A 19,497-nucleotide genomic window follows, 5' to 3' on the forward strand; every position below is an offset into this window, starting at 1 on the left:
CGTTGGGGGATAGGACACTGCCTTTCTACTTCCTGCCGCCAGAGGCTCCGGGTGCACTTCCGGCGTGCGTATGCCTCCTTCGGCGTTCTCTTGTTAATGGCCGCCGGCGGCTGCTGACTGGGACGCAGACAACCGCTGCTCACACAGGGAAAGTCTCCCTGCCTCCCGTTTTCCGCTCGCTGCTAGTGCCCGAGCTCGCCAGCATGTCCGTGGTGCCGCCCAATCGCTCGCAGACCGGCTGGCCCCGGGGAGTGACCCAGTTCGGCAACAAGTACATCCAGCAGACCAAGCCCCTCACCCTGGAGCGCACCATCAACCTGTAAGTGCGGCCTGGTCCTCGCGCGCGATTCTGTCTGCATCCCCTTGGTCGTGAGCGCCCCTAAAGACTCCAGTCTTCTGGGCGCCCTCGGCGGCCTCCCCTTCCTCACCTTCCAGCGCCACAGGCTAGAGCCCTACTTGAGAGGGTTTTCCCTTTCCTGGAAAGATGGCTTGTTTCCATGTCCCTGCATTCAATGTGGAAAACGCTTTGAACTCATTCTTTCCCCACGTCTGTGGAGATAACCAGCCGCAAACCGTGGTGTTTATCCTTTAACGGCGCGTATATGGCATTTTGTGTGTTTTTATTTGGTGTGAGTAACGTAGTATCGTTTTTGCCGTTTAGGCTTTGCTTTAATAGTAAGCTTTCGAGATCTAGCTATAACGCGTAGGCTTAGTCTTTTCCTCTGTTGCTTTATTGAGTGTGGGCTCCTGAATACATTTTATTCATCTGCTTAGGGCTGTCTGACTTTTATTCATCTGCTTAGGGCTGTCTGACTTGCCCCATGTTCCGTTACATGTTTTCGCCGCCGCAGCGACAGCATCCGAGCTGCCAGGAGGCCCCAGCTTGGGAGGGGGCTGGGGCTTTCATTGTAGATGGGCTTTCAGACCTTGGAGGTGGTAGGTAGTTCAGGCTCTAAGCCGTGTCTGACTCTTCGGCGTCCCAGGGACTGCAGACGTCCAGGCTTCTATGTCCATGGGATTTTCCACGCCAGAATACTAGAGTGGGTTGCAATTTTCCAGAGGATCTTCCCGACCCAGGGATCGAACCCGCGTCTCTTGCCAGGCAGGCGGATTCTTTACCACGGAGCCACCTGGGAAGCCTTTTCTGTCCTTGGAGAGGACCAAAATGTAGCTCCAGAGAACCCATTGTGGGCTGCATTTTACTTTTAACATTTTATTGTTTAAGCGCTTCAAGCCATTGCATTTCGAAGCCACTCTCAAAAGTAATCTGTGGCAGGGAATTGAAATTTGGGCTATGTCTTGCTCAAGAAGTTTATCAGTATGCTTTTTCTGTTAAAAAAAAAAATCATTTCTGAGAGTTTGAGAGGCACCATGGTGCCAAGCTAATGGAGGAAAATGAGCGGTTTATGTTGGTCAGTATTTAAAGGATGCAAGGATTTACTGATACTGGTGTTTTGGTAGGGAACATTAGGTATTTCTTTACTTTATCTTCAAATAAATGAAATTTGCTCAAAAGGGCTTTGAATTGAAAAGATGGTTTTGTTTTATTTGACAGAACAGGTGATGGAAATTCAGGTAATAAAAATGTTGGGTTTATGAAATCTGGAACTATACAAGCATACAAGTAATAGGAATTCCCTAGTGTCTCAGACCGGAGAAGGCGATGGCACCCCACTCCAGTACTCTTGCCTGGAAAATCCCATGGATGGAGAAGCCTGGTAGGCTGCAGTCCATGGGGTCGCTAAGAGTCGGACACGACTGAGCGACTTCACTTTCACTTTTCACTTTCATGCATTGGAGAAGGAAATGGCAACCCACTCCAGTGTTCTTGCCTGGAGAGTCCCAGGAACCGGGGAGCCTGGTGGGCTGCCGTCTATGGGGTCACACAGAGTCGGACACGACTGAAGTGCCTTAGCAGCAGCAGTGGCTCAGACAGTAAAAGTCCACCCGCAGTGCGGGAGAAGTAGTTTCAGTCCTTGGGTTGGGAAGATCCCCTGGAGAAGGATATGGCAAACTACTCCGTTATTCTTGCCTGGAGAATCCCACGGACAGAGGAGCCTGGTAGGCTGCAGTTCATGGGGTGGCAAAGAGTCGGACATGACAAAGCGACTTCACTTAACTTCATAAAAGTAGTAGATACTGTATATGTTAACAGACTTCCCAGGTGGCACTAGCGGTAGAGAATCCACCAGCCAGGGCAGAACAGGAGACACCATTTTGGTCTCTGGGTCAGGAAGATCGCCTGGAGGAGGAAGTGGCAACCCCTCCAGTATTCTTGCCTTGGGAATCCCATGGACAGGGGAGCCTGTTGGGCTGTGGTCCATGGGGTGGCAAAGAGTTGGATATGACTGAGCGACTGAGCATACACATACAAGTTAATATCTCTAGCTATTACACTAACATAATAGCATTTTAATTTCATATCACATCTTTAGAAAAATCCTCATAGTATTCCCATGAAATGGAAAAGGCTAAATGTTTTTTGTTTAAATGTGAAAGCACAGCTTCTGTATTACTTTCATTGGTTACTATAGTTAGTGCTCACAGTTTTACCTTGCTTTACCTTGATTATTCGATCATTTTGCATCAAACCATTATGTCGAACTGCTACTGCTAAGTCACTTCAGTCGCATCCAACTCCGTGTGACCCCGTAGACGGCAGCCCACCGGGCTCCCCCGTCCCTGGGACTCTCCAGGCAAGAACACTGGAGTGGGTTGCTATTTCCTTCTCCAGTGCATGAAAGTGAAAAGTGAAAGTGAAGTCGCTCAGTCGTGTCCGACCCTCAGTGACCCCATGGACTGCAGCCTTCCAGGCTCCTCCGTCCATGGGATTTTCCAGGCAAGAGTACTGGAGTGGGGTGCCATTGCCTTCTCTGAACTAACTTGGTGGAAATGTTTCAATTTTTGCTCCATTAAAGTTATGAGTTAATGGATTCGCAGTACTTTGCCTCTCCTGTATAATCACAGTATTCAGAAAGAATTGTTGTGAATTCAGTTCACCTGGTTGAGTAATGGCCTAAATTGAAAATAAGTTCTCTCTTCTCCAGTATATTTTATGAGGAAATATTGCATGAATGCTTAGTTTGTAGCAGGCACTAGGATTAATGCTGCGTAGTAGACGGTGATGAGGAAGTCAGGTGTAGTCCCTGCTTTACAAAGCTCATAGTAGGATGGGAGTACTACAGATGTGTCTGGGCTGGCACTGACTTCACAGCTGAACAGTCTTATATTTCATCTTAATGGCATCTCTTGATGTGAGAGCTGGGTTTGCAATCGAGATGTATTAGAGCTATCTTTAATTCTAATTCAGGTGGTGAGAACTGAATGTTAATGTATACAAAGCTTTTTTTTTAATTGCAGGGCACAAAGTGCTATGTGGGGTTGCTGCTACTCATGATGAAGGTGTTAGATTTAGCATTGAGTCTACTGGGGAAGGTCCTAAAATCTTTAGAGCACCTTGGAAATAGTTTATTTTAGTTACTTTAGCGCTGCTTCACTTATGCCTGGAATTTGGCTTCTGGGATTAATTTTTTTTTTTACATTTTGGCAACCTTGATTTGTTCCCCTTCTAAGAATAGCTTAGTGGATTAGTTATGTAGTTGTTGACTTCTAACACAAGGTGTTTTGGTAGACAAGATATGCTGGGGACAGGCAAGTGTGGCCAAAGCATTCTTACCCAAAGGTTTATAATCAAAGGCTGCTTTCTGTAGTCTTATGATCAAAGGGTTGCAAGGTGGTACCTGTGATGAAATATGAGTTTTTAAACTATTTTTAAGGAAAAAATATTTACTAGGCAAGAAGAACACTTTTCAATATGTTATATTTTGAATTCTTGCTAAAGAAGTAGAGAATGTTTATATTACATCTAGTCAGCAAAAGATTCAAATGAAGAGAAAGGAAGAATAAAGATACTGAATAGAAGAAATGCAGAAGGCTCAACATCTTATAAGGGAAAGAAAAGCTCACCTGAAGAAAGGTACCAGAAAACTCTGACAATAGTTGACGGGACAAATAGAAAATAAATGAGGAGATGATGGAAAGTGGTGGCTCAGTTTGTAGAAAAAGACATCAGCCATTAGCACCCATAATTAATAGAATTTATGATTAGATTGGTAGAGGAGCCCAAGGCACATTAGCCAGGTTGACAATGTTAGCATCTAATACCAGAGGATTGCCAGTTTTTTGGAGAAGGTGATGGCACCCCACTCCAGTACTCTTGCCTGGAAAATCCCATGGACGGAGGAGCCTGGTGGGCTGCAGTCCATGGGATCACGAAGAGTCGGACACGACTGAGCGACTTCACTTTCACTTTTCACTTTCATGCATTGGAGAAGGAAATGGCAACCCTCTCCAGTGTTCTTGCCTGGAGAATCCCAGGGATGGGGAAGCCTGGTGGGCTGCCATCTATGGGGTCACACAGAGTTGGACATGACTGAAGTGACTTAGCAGCAGCAGCCAGTTATTCAGATAGCCACTCCTCTATGCATTTAAGAGCTTTAAAGATATTGTCATCTATACTTGACCTGGACTTCTCTGGTGGCTCAAATGGTAAAGCATCTGTCTACAATGCGGGAGACCCGAGTTCGAACCCTGGGTTGGAAAGATCCCCTGGAGAAGGAAATGGCAATCCACTCCAGTACTATTGCCTGGAAATCCCATGGACAGAGGAGCCTGGTAGGCTACAGTCTGTGGGGTCGCAAAGAGTCGGACACAACTTCACTTCCCTTCCCTTCACTTCATCTATACTTGAGAGTTCAAGTAGGAAGTAACAGCATTGAGCTAATGAAAGCTCTGGCTTTAGAGTCCAGAGAGCTAGATTCTAATCTCTGCTGCTGCTGCTGCTACTAAGTCGCTTCAGTCGTGTCCGACTCTGTACGACCCCAGAGATGGCAGCCCACCAGGCTCCCCCGTCTCTGGGATTCTCCAGGCAAAAACACTGGAGTGGGTTGCCATTTCCTTCTCTGCTGTCTTATTAACTAGTTGTTTAACTTTTTTCAAATTCTTTGTCTCTAAGTGCAATATATATACACTTTTTACCAAGGTTTCTTTTATGTGATTGGTGTCTGTCCTAGTAATTTATGGTCTACAGTTCTCAGATGTCTGTCTTTGGATCACAGGTACCCTCTTACCAATTACACTTTTGGTACAAAAGAACCCCTCTATGAGAAGGACAGCTCTGTTGCAGCCAGATTTCAGCGCATGAGGGAGGAATTTGATAAAATTGGCATGAGGAGGACTGTAGAAGGGGTTTTGATTGTCCATGAACACCGGCTACCCCATGTGTTACTGCTACAGCTGGGAACAACGTTCTTCAAATTGTAAGTGTCATTGGAAATGAACAACTTTGAATAAGATGGCTGTTTTATGCAGCTTTAAAATACAGCTTTAGCTTTTAGTCATTTGTCTCAACAAACATGGCTATTACTGGAGTCTTGGAAGAGAAACTCAAAAGCATTTTTTTTTCTCCATTGCAGTGTTCATTTATGAACTATGGTCTAACTAGAATGGCCTAACTATAAATCTGCATGTTTCTGTGTATTGTTGATGCTAATGACTGAGCTTGAGAGAAGCCCTATGAAACAAACGCGTCCAAGTTCAATTTCTAGATGTCTTTGTAGCATTACTGAGAACAATTGATTTTATTTCTTGCTTAGGATCAATAGTGTTTCCTGTTCTTAAAATGCTTTACATTTTTATAGATGATTGTTTAGTTTTCTCATTTAAGTTTATAAATCTCTCAGTATGTTTAGTCCACAACTGTTTGACTAGATTATACCAAAAAGAGTGTTCTCAAATACTTAGTTTGGAATTCTTAAAAAATGCCGCATTCTTCAGATCTAGAGAATGTGGGTCCACTGCTCTCTCAGCATTTCTAGACTCCATTATCACTAGATAACTTCCAGAGAGAAAAAATCGGGATGTACTGGTTTCCAGCAACTATGTGATGTTTATGTTGTGGTACATATTTTAAGACTAGGGTTTGTCTACTGTGAATCTCGTGAATGGACATGAATTCCGTTTTCTAGCACATTCTTCCCCCTCCATTTGACATTTGTTTGCTTTAATTGCCTTACGTGACACCGAAATGTGTTATGAAGTTACTTGATAGAAATAGTAATTATTGTGTTTTTCCTGTTAACCAAAATTGTTAATACAAGTTGAAAGCTGACATTTTAACCTTTATACAGACCTGGTGGTGAGCTTAATCCAGGAGAAGATGAAGTTGAAGGACTAAAACGCTTAATGACAGAGGTATTTTTCTGTTTAACCACTTTGATGATTTCATTAATGCTCATCTAAATACCATCAACTTAATGCATAGTCAGATTTTTTTATGCCTTGAAAAGGATGAGTTTATTTTAAATATTTAGTTTTCTGTAAATAAAACATAAATCTTAGAGTGTTAGTATAATGTTTATTTTCTGTAAGGTGAACTTATACTTTATCATAGCATTATTTTCCATTGAAATAGTTGATGTAGCAATAATGGTTAATAAAACATTTACTGAGTATTGACTGCTAAGCAATGTTCTAAGTGCTTTACATGCAATAATTTGTTTAAACATCATAATAGCATTAGGGAGTGGGTGCTGTTAATCCTGTTTTACTGATAAATTAGGGCACAGAAAGTGCAAGTAGCTTCCTTGATATTTTACAGCTAGTGTATGGTGAAGCTGGAGATTTGAATTCAGGTAATTTTATTCCAGAGTAGGTGTTGGAATTTTGACAGGAGAATGATTCCTGTTACATACCTATTTTCATTTTTGCACATACCTTTTAGGCTTTGCCCAGGTTGTGCTACTTTTTAGAAGCTGTTCTAATGTCTGTCTCTAAAGACTTGGGGCCAGATGCATATAGATGCTGGAGGTTTTTGAGATTGTAGGCTGTTTCATTAATAAATAGTTTTCTTTCTTAGCATGCAACCCCCCTTAGTTACAAGACTAGTACATATTCTGTGCAAAATCCTTGGCAAATACAGAAAGGAGACAAAACTAAAACCTGTATTTCTTCCACTTTGACTTGTTTTTTAGTATTTCTAAAATGCAGTGTTAGTTTTAAATATTGTGCTGTGTTTGAACTTTCATTTATATATGGTAGATTGAACCTACCTGCTTACCTCAGCTTTTTCTTATAACTCCACCAAAAAACATTAAAGGGGTTTTAGAAAGATAAAAGTCCAGTAGGTTGATGGAGTGTAAAATGAGACAGTAACAAGGAAAAAGTGTTTGAAGGTAGAAGGCAGATGAGTGAATCATAATTGACTTAGCCAAAACCTCAGTCTCCTAGAAGGGCAGTCAAGGACCCAGCACTGTAGAGCATCAGAAAAGCTTAGGAATTGGGGGTACTTGTGAAAGAGGGGGTGTGCATGGACTGAAAGCTGAATTGACTGGCAGTCTGCATAGGATTATTGATGTACCTAGATCATCTTCCCTACTTTACATTTAGACAAAGACTGCTGCTGATTAATTCTTGGTAGAGATTGAATTGGAAAACACTAAGCAAAGAAAAAGTTAAGGAGGTGGGGAGAATAAGTGAAGTTACAGCCTGAATAGTGAGACTTCTACCAGGCTGATAGTGTTAACAGCTAGTTTTTATACCCCAGACAAAATTAGAGGGTTTCCCCACCACCCTGGAGAAAATGGAGGGTTCCAAAGAATACTTTGATGATAGATAATATTTGGGAATCTCCCCAAAGAACTAGGGTAGCCTTGTCACTCATGTACACAGAGTTGTCAGTTAGGCAGCTTATTTTACCCTTAATTGCGAGCAGGTATCCAGTATCACCAGGCTTTTGGGGAAAACTTCTAAACAGGAAAGAGCAAAAGAAGCAAAGGGAACTTAGCAGAAACAGAAAATTCAGTTATCAGTAGAATTATAATTAATATTATTGATATGATAAAAGGAGACATTGTATCTGTAGAACAGTGTGCCATTAGAAAAGACTATATAGCCAACAAAAAAGGACTCATGAGTAGTTTTTTTTAAGGCAGAATTAAAAATTGAGTAATGAGTTAAAAAATTGAGTTGAAATCTACCAGAAAGTAGAACAAAAAGAACATGGGTAAGAGAAAAGGATCAGTATAAACTGTAGAAACAATAAGGACCTACTATATAGCACAGAAAGCTATATTCAGTATCTTGTAATAACCTATAATGGAAAAGAATCTGAAAAAGGATATATATATATATTTATATATATATATGTATATGTATAACTGAATCATGTTGCTGTACACCTGAAACATTGTTAAGCAACTATAATTCAATTAAAAAATAAAATCTAACCTGGATAAATAAAACAGAGGAAAAGGAATTAGCAAAGCAATAATTCAAGAAAGTTTCCCAAACCTAATCATTAGTTTTCAGATTGAAAAGACCTACTGGCCTTCTCTCTAGAAAAAGGGTAAAGAGAAAAATCCTGAAAGTTTCCAAAGTTGGGGAGAAGGAATGGGTAGACCTGGGTTAAATACAAAAACATTAAAGTCAGAAATGGCATCAGCCTCCCAGAAACAATACCAGAAGTTAAGTCATGGAGCATACCTTCATAAATCTGAAAGTACATAGTGTCCATCTGAGACTTTTTTATCTAATCAAACTATAAGTCAAGTGTGCAGATAAAGTTATTTCCAGCCCAGCAGAGTTTCTATAAAGGTGATGTCTTTTATACCTTTTTTTAGGAAGCTAGTGGATGGAGGATATTCACCACTAAAATGAAAGAGTGAACAAAGAAAGAAGGGACAGGGTTAAGAATATAGAGAGGATCTAATAACACAGGAGAGAGAACAAGGGAAGCCCTAGAATTCCAGCTGTGAATCAGGGCTGAGAGCAACTACAGATTGAAGCAGGATGATAGAAAAATGTCTCTTAGGAAAATAGAATAATATTTGAATTGAGAAGAAATTTAAACTCTTGTGGAGAATGTGGGGAATGAATTAGTGATAGTGAATGAAATGAGTATTGTCTCTGAAGGAAAGGATAGTTGTTCAAATAGGGGTGTGTAATTATAGTTTAATAAATGCTCTGTTGATTCACCAAGTCATATTAAATACTGAATGTTGATTTAAATACTGACAATGGGAGCATGGTAGAAGAGAAAGTATGAGTGAGGAATATGGTTTTAAGATCTAAATCCTTGTTCCACAGTAGAGGGTGTTAAATTTTTTTTAAAGGTTTTTAAAAATGAAAAGCAATCAAGAAATGGCCGTAAAAGAATATTAAAAATGTAACTATTAAAAAGTATAGTAGAGAGCTTGACAAATACTACCTCAGCCAGGTGATCAAGGTTAATATTTAATATCAGCGATAAAGCATGTTAATGGAATGTACCCCCTTGCAATGATGTGATGAGAATGAAACTTCACCTCTGTGATTTTCCTTCCCCAATTCCCTGAAATCTGAAATCTCGGTCTAATAGAGGGACATTCTATAAAACAGAATACCTAACTCCTACTCCTCGAAACTGTGAAGGTTATCAAAAATAAGGAAAGTCTGAGAAACTGTCAGTCTTAGAGAAGCCTGAGGAGAAATGCAAATATAGTGTAATATCCTGGGTGGGATTCTGGAACTGAAAAAAAGACATTAGGTAAAAATGAAGGTTATCTGATGAAAATATGCACTTCAGTTAATAATAAGGTTATCAGTGTTGGTTCCTTGGTTGTGACAAATACGCTATCTAAATGTAAGATAATAATAGGGAAAACTGGCTGTGGGACATTTGGGAAGACTCGTCAATCTGTAGATGCTCTCAGCTCTGATTCACAGCTGGAGTTCTAGGGCTTCCCTAGTTCTAGGCTTCAACTTTTCTGTAAACCTAAAACGGAGATAAACAGTTTATTTAAAAACAAGAAGAATGCTTTTAAAAACGAGGCAAATATCAGGGGGGGAAATGGCTAAGAGTTGAAAGTTGTAGCCAGTGGGAATGGTAAAGTGGGACAGTTAACTGCTTTTTCTCTTCATGAACTTTGTAAAACCATTTTTGGCTAATTAAAATGTGTAGATCATAACTCTGATTAAGTTACATTTAATCTTATGATATACAGATTTATGGAAATGAAAACTGAATTTTGCATACTTATTTCTATAGCTTGGTTAGGTGGGTGATTTACAAAAGCTATAGTTGATTCTAGAAAACTGTTGTATGCCGTTGGTTGATATAGGTAATTAATCTTTGATTTTCAGTGCCAAGGCATAGAACAGATGGGTTGGTCCTCCATCATTATGTTGATGCTAGCTTGCCAGTTTTGAACTAATAGTTTATGTCTTGAGTAGAATGACACAGATAAATTGTAGAAAGGAAATTTATATGGGGGCATATTAGCTATTCATCTCTATTAGGAGTGCTGTGAAAAATACCTTCTTCAGTGAAGAAGGATATTCATTGGTATGTATATTTAGTTTACCGGCTCTATCATTTCTTTTTGACAGATATTGGGTCGTCAAGATGGAGTCCTGCAAGACTGGGTCATCGATGACTGCATTGGCAACTGGTGGAGACCAAATTTTGAGCCTCCTCAGGTCAGTGTTCAGTTATATTTGCTGGGCATTTGGGGAAGTAGGAAACTGATTTAATTCTAGCCATTTAAAAAGTTTGCAAGAGAATTTGACTTGAGATTTCCTTTTTTCTCTCGTTAATTTAAATTAAAAAATAAAAGCCAAGCATTTTTTCTTTTAAAGGAAAATTTCAAATATGTACAAAAATAGCATAGTAAAAGTGAACAAATCCCAGTAGCTGTCACTCACCCCCACCAATTAGCTCATGGTCATACTTCAGCAGTCCTATTCCTTTTGACTGCTCCATCCCTGCTGTCCACACTTTTGTTGTTTTGAAGCACGCTCTCCTCATTGGATCTCTCTGATGCCAGTGTGCATGGTTTTCATGATCATGTATGGTACCTCCAAAGCCTGAGATAGCTAGCTGTCTTGATTCATTATACCCTAGGGATGTCTCTGGTATGGAATTACTGTAGTCGGAGGACTGTTTAGGTCCCATTGGGATGGCACAGTGGGAATAGGCTTTTCCAGTTAGGTAAGAGTTGGACAGACTCAGCTGAATCCTGGCATCATTGCTTAACTGTATCATTCTGGGAAGGATGCTTAGTCTCTGCACAAGTTTCTTACAGAAATGGGAATGCTGATAGCCTCCTTTAGGCAGCCTCTGTTTTTATCCTCCTTTCCCATTATGCCTGTTTTTAGCACTTTTTAAATTCCCCTGCCCTCAAATACTTCAAAAAGGAAAGTAGGCTTCTCTGAATATATTATGGGGAGATGCAGGAGAGGTTTCATTATGTGTGCACAGCAGCAGCAGAAGAAAGCTTTATCTTAGGCTTTTAGAATTCTTTGTGTAAAATTCTTCTTTCTCAGGTAGCAACCTTCCCTCTGTACTTCTCTTTTTCCTTTGCATTCTTCAAAATATTTTCTCCATTTTCACAAACAATTTGACTTTGTTCAGCTGACAGAGACCACTCATCCAGTGTTCCTGCAGCATTGTCACATGTGGGGTGTGTGGCGATTGTGGGGAGAAATTTCCTGTCGAGCACCTCATTATATTTAAACTTTTTATTTAGTAAACATGGTCTGCATCAGGATTCTAGCAAATTTAACTTTGTAATGATATGTTTTTAAAAGACAACTTTTATTATAAATATTTATGTCAGACTTCATTGTGTTTAAACTTGTCAACCTATAATTGTTTCTGTGACTGAATCATTTACTGCTTGATATTTTATATTTATTAAAGCATGTATTTATTAGTTCATCTGTTAGGTACCAGATCTGTTAGGTAAAGGGAAAACTAGAAAGGGTTCTTCTTCAGGGAGTTTACACTGTATTAGGGGATAAACACATAATAAATAGATGAAGCCATGGTGTACATGTTAAAATTCTATTGGGGTTATAAAGAAGTTGGTCTTCAGGCCTGATACTTGAGCTTAAAGTCTGAAATGGGAGAAGTTGGTCAGTGGAGGCATGGGAGGTGTCAGGGATGTCTTGGCAACTACAAATTATTCTCTTATAATTTTAGTATCCATATATTCCTGCACATATTACAAAACCTAAGGAGCATAAGAAGTTGTTTCTGGTTCAGCTTCAAGAGAAAGGTAAGTTACTTTGTTTTTGAAGGCAGCCATCTAAAAACTTCTGTAGTGTAATTTCAAGGATACCTCTATTTGTGGTTTTTCCTCAAGTTACTTGAATTTGGGAATTTATTGTAAAACTAAAAACTCATACCATTTTTATCCACAATTACCTAGTTTCTTGGATATGCCAGTTATGTTACCAGGGAAGAGTAAATAACTGGAGCAAAAAATATCAGGTTATAGTATTTTTAATAACTTTAGCTGCTGGTATTAATTTCACATTGTGATAAAATTTTAGGAGACAAATGAATTGATTTTTTTATAATAGAGTCTTTAGCTCTGTTGTGCACATTAACAACTAATTACTCTGATTTTTGATACTTTTAAAATGGAATTCAAAATAAATTAGAATATCAAGAGTTTCTTCCCCTTTCTCCCAGAGCCAGCACTCAGAAGGTGCTCTTGGTTGTTAACAGCATGGATTTCTTTAGAGTCCATTTCAAAGCTGTGACTTACCTTCTCTTAAAAGACACAATCAAAATGTGTTAATGAGAATTATTTTTTTTCCTCAGAAGTTTCTCAAATGTAAAATTGGTGATTACTAGTGAAGCAGAAGCAGTGATTATACAAGGAAGTATAGAAAATGAATACTGTTTTTATTGTAGCCAATAAACACTGTTTTTGTTTTAGCCAATAAACACTGTTTTTGTTTTAGCCTTGTTTGCAGTCCCTAAAAATTACAAGCTGGTAGCTGCACCGCTATTTGAACTGTATGACAATGCACCTGGATATGGACCCATCATTTCTAGTCTCCCCCAGCTTTTGAGCAGGTATGGAAAGTTGGGCTTTTTGTATTTGCTTCATCTAAACTGGCGGATTTAAAATAATTCAAGCCACTTGAGGAGGGATGGTTCATAAATTTTGGTCTTCAAGGAAACTAAGACAGTAGATGGATCCCTAGGTCTTATGTAGATTAAGCCAAAGATGACTATGTCCTCAGACCTTAAGTTGCAGCATGACATTCTGGTATTTGTGCTTCTGTTCTTCTCCAAATCTGGTATTTTCTACAGGTAAGTTTGAAATCATCATAAAAGAAGAGATGGTAAAATCGTAGTCGACAATGTGTAATAAATATGATGGGAGTTACGTATATAAAATTGTGGAGAATTGAATCTCTTGTCGTAATGAGTATTCTCATTACTCATTGGGAAATCTATTCAGGTCCAAGTTGGGGCATGTAGGATTGAGTCCTGAATTTTTACATAGAGTTTAATTTTTTTTTTTTTTTTTAAGGCAGATGGAGTGATGAAAATGTGTGTTGTTTTGTTTTTTAAATTGACTTATACTGGTTGAGGTCCTTGTCAGTAACAGATAGGACTCACAGAATAACATAGTGGTTAATAATATGGATTCTACAGTCTGTGTGTGGATTTGAATTTCACCATCATTGCTTCCGGGCAGTGTGGTCTCTAACAAATTATTATACCTATTTCTTCACCTGTAAAGGGGGATGGTAGACCCAGCTTCAAAGATTTATAAGGACTAGGTGAAATAACATATAATAAAGTGCTCAGAATAATGCCAGGCACCTGATAAATGCTTAACAAATGTTACTTTGAAAACAATTTCAGTTGTGATCTTGGCCTTCTGTGAAAGCGTGTTAAGTGTGAAATTGGTCTTTCTGTTCTGGCACTGAAGTCAGACTTCATCTTTTGTTCCTCTGCTTTGGTCTGTTGATGGGTTATACATTGAAGTATGGGATATGAAAAAAGAGTCATGTTACTCATTTATTTAAACACTGTCAGGTAACAGTAATTGTGCTGGGTGGTCAGAATACAATGAGGTCTAAAAATGTTTACTTCCTTCAAGGAAAGTGGATAATCAAACTTACACTATTAGAATTTTTTTAAATTATAAGTATTCAGCAGCATTGAATGTAAGATATGACAAGTGGAAGAAAAGGGTGTCTATGTAGAAAATGCCCAAAATATCAAGGGAGAGTTTAAATGTCCAGATAAATTTATCTAAGGTAGAAAAAATGTAAATAATATTGTTTTTAATAAAGATATTGTTCTTTTTAAAATTCAGGTTCAATTTTATATACAACTGAGTTGCTGCACAGTAGAGAAGTAAGAGAAGCCGTCTCTGTGAGCACAGCTATACACAGTGTAGAATAAACGTCCCTGAAGTTTTTTTGATGTTATCTCTTTCCCAGTCCTGAAATTACCACCTACTTTGTTTTGTCTGAATAGTAAAGTTAATGTAAAAAGCTAGATTGTGCTGTAAACAAATGTAATATTGTTTAGTTTACTTTTGGTTTTACACAAATATTTTTTGTACAATATTAAAGAAAGTGGACTTCTTTCTATTTGTTTTTTTGTTGTTGTTTTGTTTTTTAATTTCACATTAAACTTGTAAAATTCTTACAGGCGAGGATTCCTTTTCCCCAATTAGACAGGTGAATGTTAAGATATAATGGCTGATTAAGGTCAGTCAAGCCTTAAGCGAAGGCTTAAGTGGGACTCTTTGCTCTGATACCATTCTTGGGGGTATACTCCCAAGACCATGTTGTAGATTTTTGTGATGAGGATTGTCTGTTACTTTGGGGAACTACATTTGCTTGATTGAATCCAAGGTGTAACTGCTATACCAATTTTACACTCTCTACGAGTTTTATCACAGCAGAACTCCAAGTGTATTATTGATGAGTACATTTTATACCAGCGTAGCTAGACCTTATTTCACAAGCAACAGACGTTAACCATACAGGAAACTGTTAAAATTGACCTGGTCGGGAAAAGTCATGGGAGTTGGTATAAAAAGAGGTCCAGGGCTCAATTAAACACCCCCCCTCCCCAATAAGGGAAGTATTCATTATCTGTGCTCTTGTGAAATTATGTGTCTTAGTTATTTTTACGGCTGCGGTGAAATGGTGATCTGTGAAGGAAGTTTCTAAAAGTGGGTCTGTTAGGTTTTGAACTCTTGGATTATAAAGTTTGTTATTTCAATTAATGTGGAGTTATAGCCAATGAGATGAAAGTTTGGTTTTAAAAAGTGACATAAAGCCTTTTCAAAAATATTTTGGAATAATCAGAATTAGATTTTGTCAGCCTAAGAGAAAAATACCAAATTTAAGAATCCTAAAAGCACAGTTAAATTAGGATCAAATTTGAGGGAATAAAAAAAATTCTTAAGGTAAAAGAATTGGCCTTGTTATTTCTTAATAGTACATTGTGTATGCCTTATTAAAAACAGTTGATTGTAGGTTTAATGTAAAGGAAGTCTTATAAGATGCAGCTACTAAAATAGATTGCTAGTTATGTTTTTCATAGATGGAAATGAACTTTTGGTTAGTTGTGCATCTTTATGGTACTGATGACAGAGCTAGTCTCCTAAATACTGGGTGACGTGAAAGATACATCATATATTCTTCCTATTTAGGCTTGAGAAAAGGAGACCAAGAGCAACTGAGCAGTTTTAAACATTCAACTAGGTGAGGTCCTAAGAAACCTTCACACGGTTGTGAATCTAATAGTGGCTGTAACTGTGCCCACTAATAGGTGAGCACCTGTCTCCAGGACCAAAAATGACCAGGGATCGCTTTTGAAAGAGCCCGTTTCTATGGATAGTCCCCCTCCTTCAAGTGTAACAGTTCTGCCGTTCTGCTTCACATTCACATGTTTCTAGCTAACTGTAATTTTACTGTTGAGCTCACTGATGCATCCTACAAGATTGGGGAAGGCAGAGATGGACATGGCTCAGTCTCCAGCCTACCTTCCATAATTGTTTCTGGCCTCCAATTGGAAAGCTATGGTGACCACTTTGAGGTGTGTTAGCTCATGCCCTTTGGGGAAAGTGAAGAGAGGCAGACTTTTTTGTGGTGTGATTTGAAGTGTTGTCAGTAAGGAGTGTTAGAGTTGAAACGTCATCCGATTCGAGGCCACTCATGTTCTTTTGTAACTCAAGCTTTGACCTAGAAATCCTTTCTTGATCATTACTTCCAGTAATATAAGTGCTTGAGTCATCCATACTTTGGGGCTTACGTGAGAAAAATGGTAAGCTGGAGTTACTAACCTGGAATATATAAGATCTGATTTTGAGTTAAAATTCATAATTCAAACACATTTTAAAACTTGTTTTTGAACTTGTTATAGTTGTATCCCAGTGCTCTCGTTAGGTTTCCTGATGAAAATAGAACTGGGGAAGTTCAAATTTGATGTAGTCCATTAGAAGGAGGGTACAGGGTACTGTTTAACTAACACTTTGATATGTAAGTTCTTATCATTTCTTCAAGAACTAACAGTCTTAAAATGTTCATTCCAATTCTTTACATAATCAATACTGACTAGTTTTAAATGACTTATATGTTTGAATGCCTTGTTTTCCTGGTTTGTTTGTAAATGAAAGCCTTCTTTTGCATTGTATAATTACAATATATGCCATGTTCTTTTCCCTGAGTAAGCAGTGCATATTCTATATAAAACTACTAAATGGCATTGGAAAGTATTCAGTAGATTGAGGGGAAAAAAATAAAGTTTTACTCAAATGTTGTAAATCATATTTAGGATTGATATCTCTTTGAAGAAAAGCGAAATTTGTGTTTTTTTTTCTATGTGATGAAGACTTAATGGTTTTTTTAATAAGTGGATGATACTTAAAATAGCATAATGACAATTCTGTGTTTGAATCCATCTTTTGACAACAGTTAAAAGATTTTTTTACTTTTTATTGTTGTCTTCCCTTGTAATTATTACAGCATTGTGTGTTGCAGTAATTCCTTTTTTATGTTTTAAGGGTTTTGTTGAATTAGTATTTTATTTGGATCAAACATAACCAAACTAGTCAGTCTGTTTTCTTATGTTTAGTCAGAAGTGAGAGGTGGAGTTGCTCAGATTCAGCAAACCAGCTAGTCATTCACTTAAAATTCCCTTAAATAGTGTGACTCTTAGAGCTTTCAGTTTTTTAATGCCTCTTTTAAAGTACCTGCTCAGTCACTTGAGACGAAATGCTTGGAGTACCTTTTCCTCCTTGGAGTTCCTCAAACTTGATGTTTTTCACTCATTCATAGTGTTTGGAACAGTTTATGCCCCTCAGTAAGACCACTTGCGAGAGCGCGAGATTTTGCATATTGCATTTGCCAGAAGAGGCTTAGTGGGCTTTGACTTTGATACGGGTCAGCTTTTATAAGTGTAAGGTTCGGCTTCCCATAATTATTCCACATGTTTTACATCACTCATTATTTGGGTTAAACTGGACTCATTTGAAGCTATTTGCTTTTGTTAAATACGTAATGCGAAGCATACTATAAGTTGACCTGAGCCATAAAACACACTTTAATATTAGCTTGTATTGTATTTATCTAGCTTGTTTTGGGGAAAAAGAAAACTAAAACCTAAGTAAGTCTAGATTAAGCCAGTTAAGATGTAATTGTATTTTAGTGTTGGATTGTATTGTGAGACTAGAGTTAAGTTGGGAAAATGTATCATGTTCTGTTAAGGGAAAGATCAGTGCTTAAAAAACTTAAACTTTGGTTGCTGTGTTCACATCATAGTGTACAAGAATCATTTATAGTTTGGCTTTGAGAATTACTCTGGCGTTAGGTTTATAGAAAAATGTATAAAAGAAACTGAAGTTTTGGTTATATTTTTATAATTGTAAAGTTAAAGTTTGATTAAAATGTTCACTGTTCTTATTTTATTTTATTGTCATTTCAATAAAAAAATTAAAACAGAATGACTCTGACTTTTGTGTGTGGCTACTAACCATAGTGTGCCATGAGAAATCCTGCGTGATTCTTTTTCAGTATCATTGGCCAGGGGCCATTACATTAGGTAAGAGACAACTTGCGCAACAGCAAGGACCTGGAGACCTGGGACGTCTGTGTTTCCCTCCGCTCACATTCCTCCCTTGTGTGTTGGCAGTGGTCTTAGGCAGATTCAGTTTCCTGTGAGGTGAAAGGGTCATTTTCTGCAGTGTTTAAGGACTTGGCACTTGAAGACTAGGATTTATAAGTAGACATACAATTTTGCTAACTGTGTTATATCATTGGAGGCCTCAGTTTCCATAGAGTATTGACTTCAGTTTTTTTTTTTTTTTTTCTTTTAATCAGATTTGCTTGAAGGTCATGATAGTCTGTGACACCATGCTTGCTACTTCTGTAACACTTTGTAATTTAATTCCATCATTGTAATAGTAACTCAGAACTTGAGAATATGTGTAATAAAACCATAGCCTTGAACAAAGGTTGAACAAACCTGATAAACTTATTGTGAAGTTTTTCTGAAAATTTTACTACTTGTATAATTTACAGCAGGCACCACAGAGCTATGAAAAATTATGAAACAAAAGCTACACGTTGTAATATTCCCATTAGCTTACTTTTTTTCCCTACGAACTTGACTTGGTTATTTTTTCCCCTCTGCTGGATTCAGTAGTGGAACACATTGGTCAAGCTAATGAAAACACCAACAGAATTCTATGGGCAAACAGTGAAGGCTACTGGATTAGATGAGGTTCGTTTCCTAGGCTGTTCAGAACCTTCACATGAAAACTACTCAGCCTTTCTCATAGCAGGGTGAAATTCAAATGAGGTCATAGATATAGAAGGATTTTGGATATTAAAAAAAATGAAAACAATAATATATCTAAATAATGAATCCTCACAACTCTGGTTTATCTGAAATGCTACATTTATTTCCTTTAAATCAAACCAGATCAGACCCCCATCCCATAAAGAGGGCAGGGAATTCAGTCTCAGTCATTATTGGGAGTAGGGGCCTCCCCAAAATCATAAGAATCCAGGAAGGATAAATGGTACTCTGAAATGAAGGTGGAGGTGGGGAGACCACTAGCTACCATCATGGACTCCCATGAATATTCATCCAATTGCCTCCCTGTCACACAGGCCTTAGAACTAGATGATGCAAGTGGCCCCTATGCTTATGGTCCAACCTTCCTAGGCACACTAGTATTCATCCCTCTGAGTCTTGTTTCCTTTCCTGCTCCTGTGATGATGCAGGAAGCAGCACCAAGAACCAAGAGTATTGGTTGACTTTAGAAAATGGGTTCTATCCTTGGGGAAAAAAAAAATCCTTGAGGGAAGGATGTGCAAAGCCTGGCTACCTACTTGGAGTGGGTGAGGATAAAATGTTGGTAGAACAAATACTAATTATTACCCTAGTAAAATGTCCAGACACCAACGTCTAAAATCTTAAAATGCAAACAAAAAATAACCTTATTTAGTTGGGTTAATGTCACGTATTCTCACATTGAATCTTCAGAAATTTCAAGCTTCTGAAAGTTTAATATTTAGACTTTATAAAATTTTGTTTGGTCACTAAATCACATCCGATTCTTGTGACCCAATAGACTGTAGCCTGACAGGCTCCTCTGTGCATGGGATTCCCAGGCAAGAATACTGGAG

General features: G+C 38.3%; 1 protein-coding gene across 1 annotated transcript; it reads left to right on the top strand.

Annotated features, from left to right (window-relative positions):
- The first annotated feature begins 27 nt into the window (after positions 1–27).
- NUDT21 (nudix hydrolase 21) lies at positions 28–17,807 on the top strand. The gene is made up of 7 exons (XM_055553179.1): positions 28–319; positions 5,118–5,318; positions 6,189–6,252; positions 10,426–10,515; positions 12,020–12,095; positions 12,790–12,904; positions 14,163–17,807. Exons 1-7 carry the CDS (start codon positions 204–206, stop codon positions 14,182–14,184), a joined length of 684 nt encoding a protein of 227 aa, XP_055409154.1. The 5' UTR covers positions 28–203; the 3' UTR covers positions 14,185–17,807.
- Positions 17,808–19,497: the final 1,690 nt, after the last annotated feature.

The sequence above is a fragment of the Bubalus kerabau genome, chromosome 17, assembly GCF_029407905.1.
Source record: "Bubalus kerabau isolate K-KA32 ecotype Philippines breed swamp buffalo chromosome 17, PCC_UOA_SB_1v2, whole genome shotgun sequence".
Lineage (NCBI taxonomy): Eukaryota > Metazoa > Chordata > Mammalia > Artiodactyla > Bovidae > Bubalus > Bubalus kerabau.

What these genes read in the sequence shown, in the direction of transcription:
- NUDT21 (XM_055553179.1), top strand. Translation starts at nt 204, where the DNA reads ATGTCCGTGGTGCCGCCCAATCGCTCGCAGACCGGCTGGCCCCGGGGA. An exon ending in GGAACAACGTTCTTCAAATT is followed by an intron (nt 5,319 to 6,188) that starts GTAAGTGTCATT and finishes ACCTTTATACAG; the next exon opens with ACCTGGTGGTGAGCTTAATC. An exon ending in CTCCCCCAGCTTTTGAGCAG is followed by an intron (nt 12,905 to 14,162) that starts GTATGGAAAGTT and finishes TTTAAAATTCAG; the next exon opens with GTTCAATTTTATATACAACT.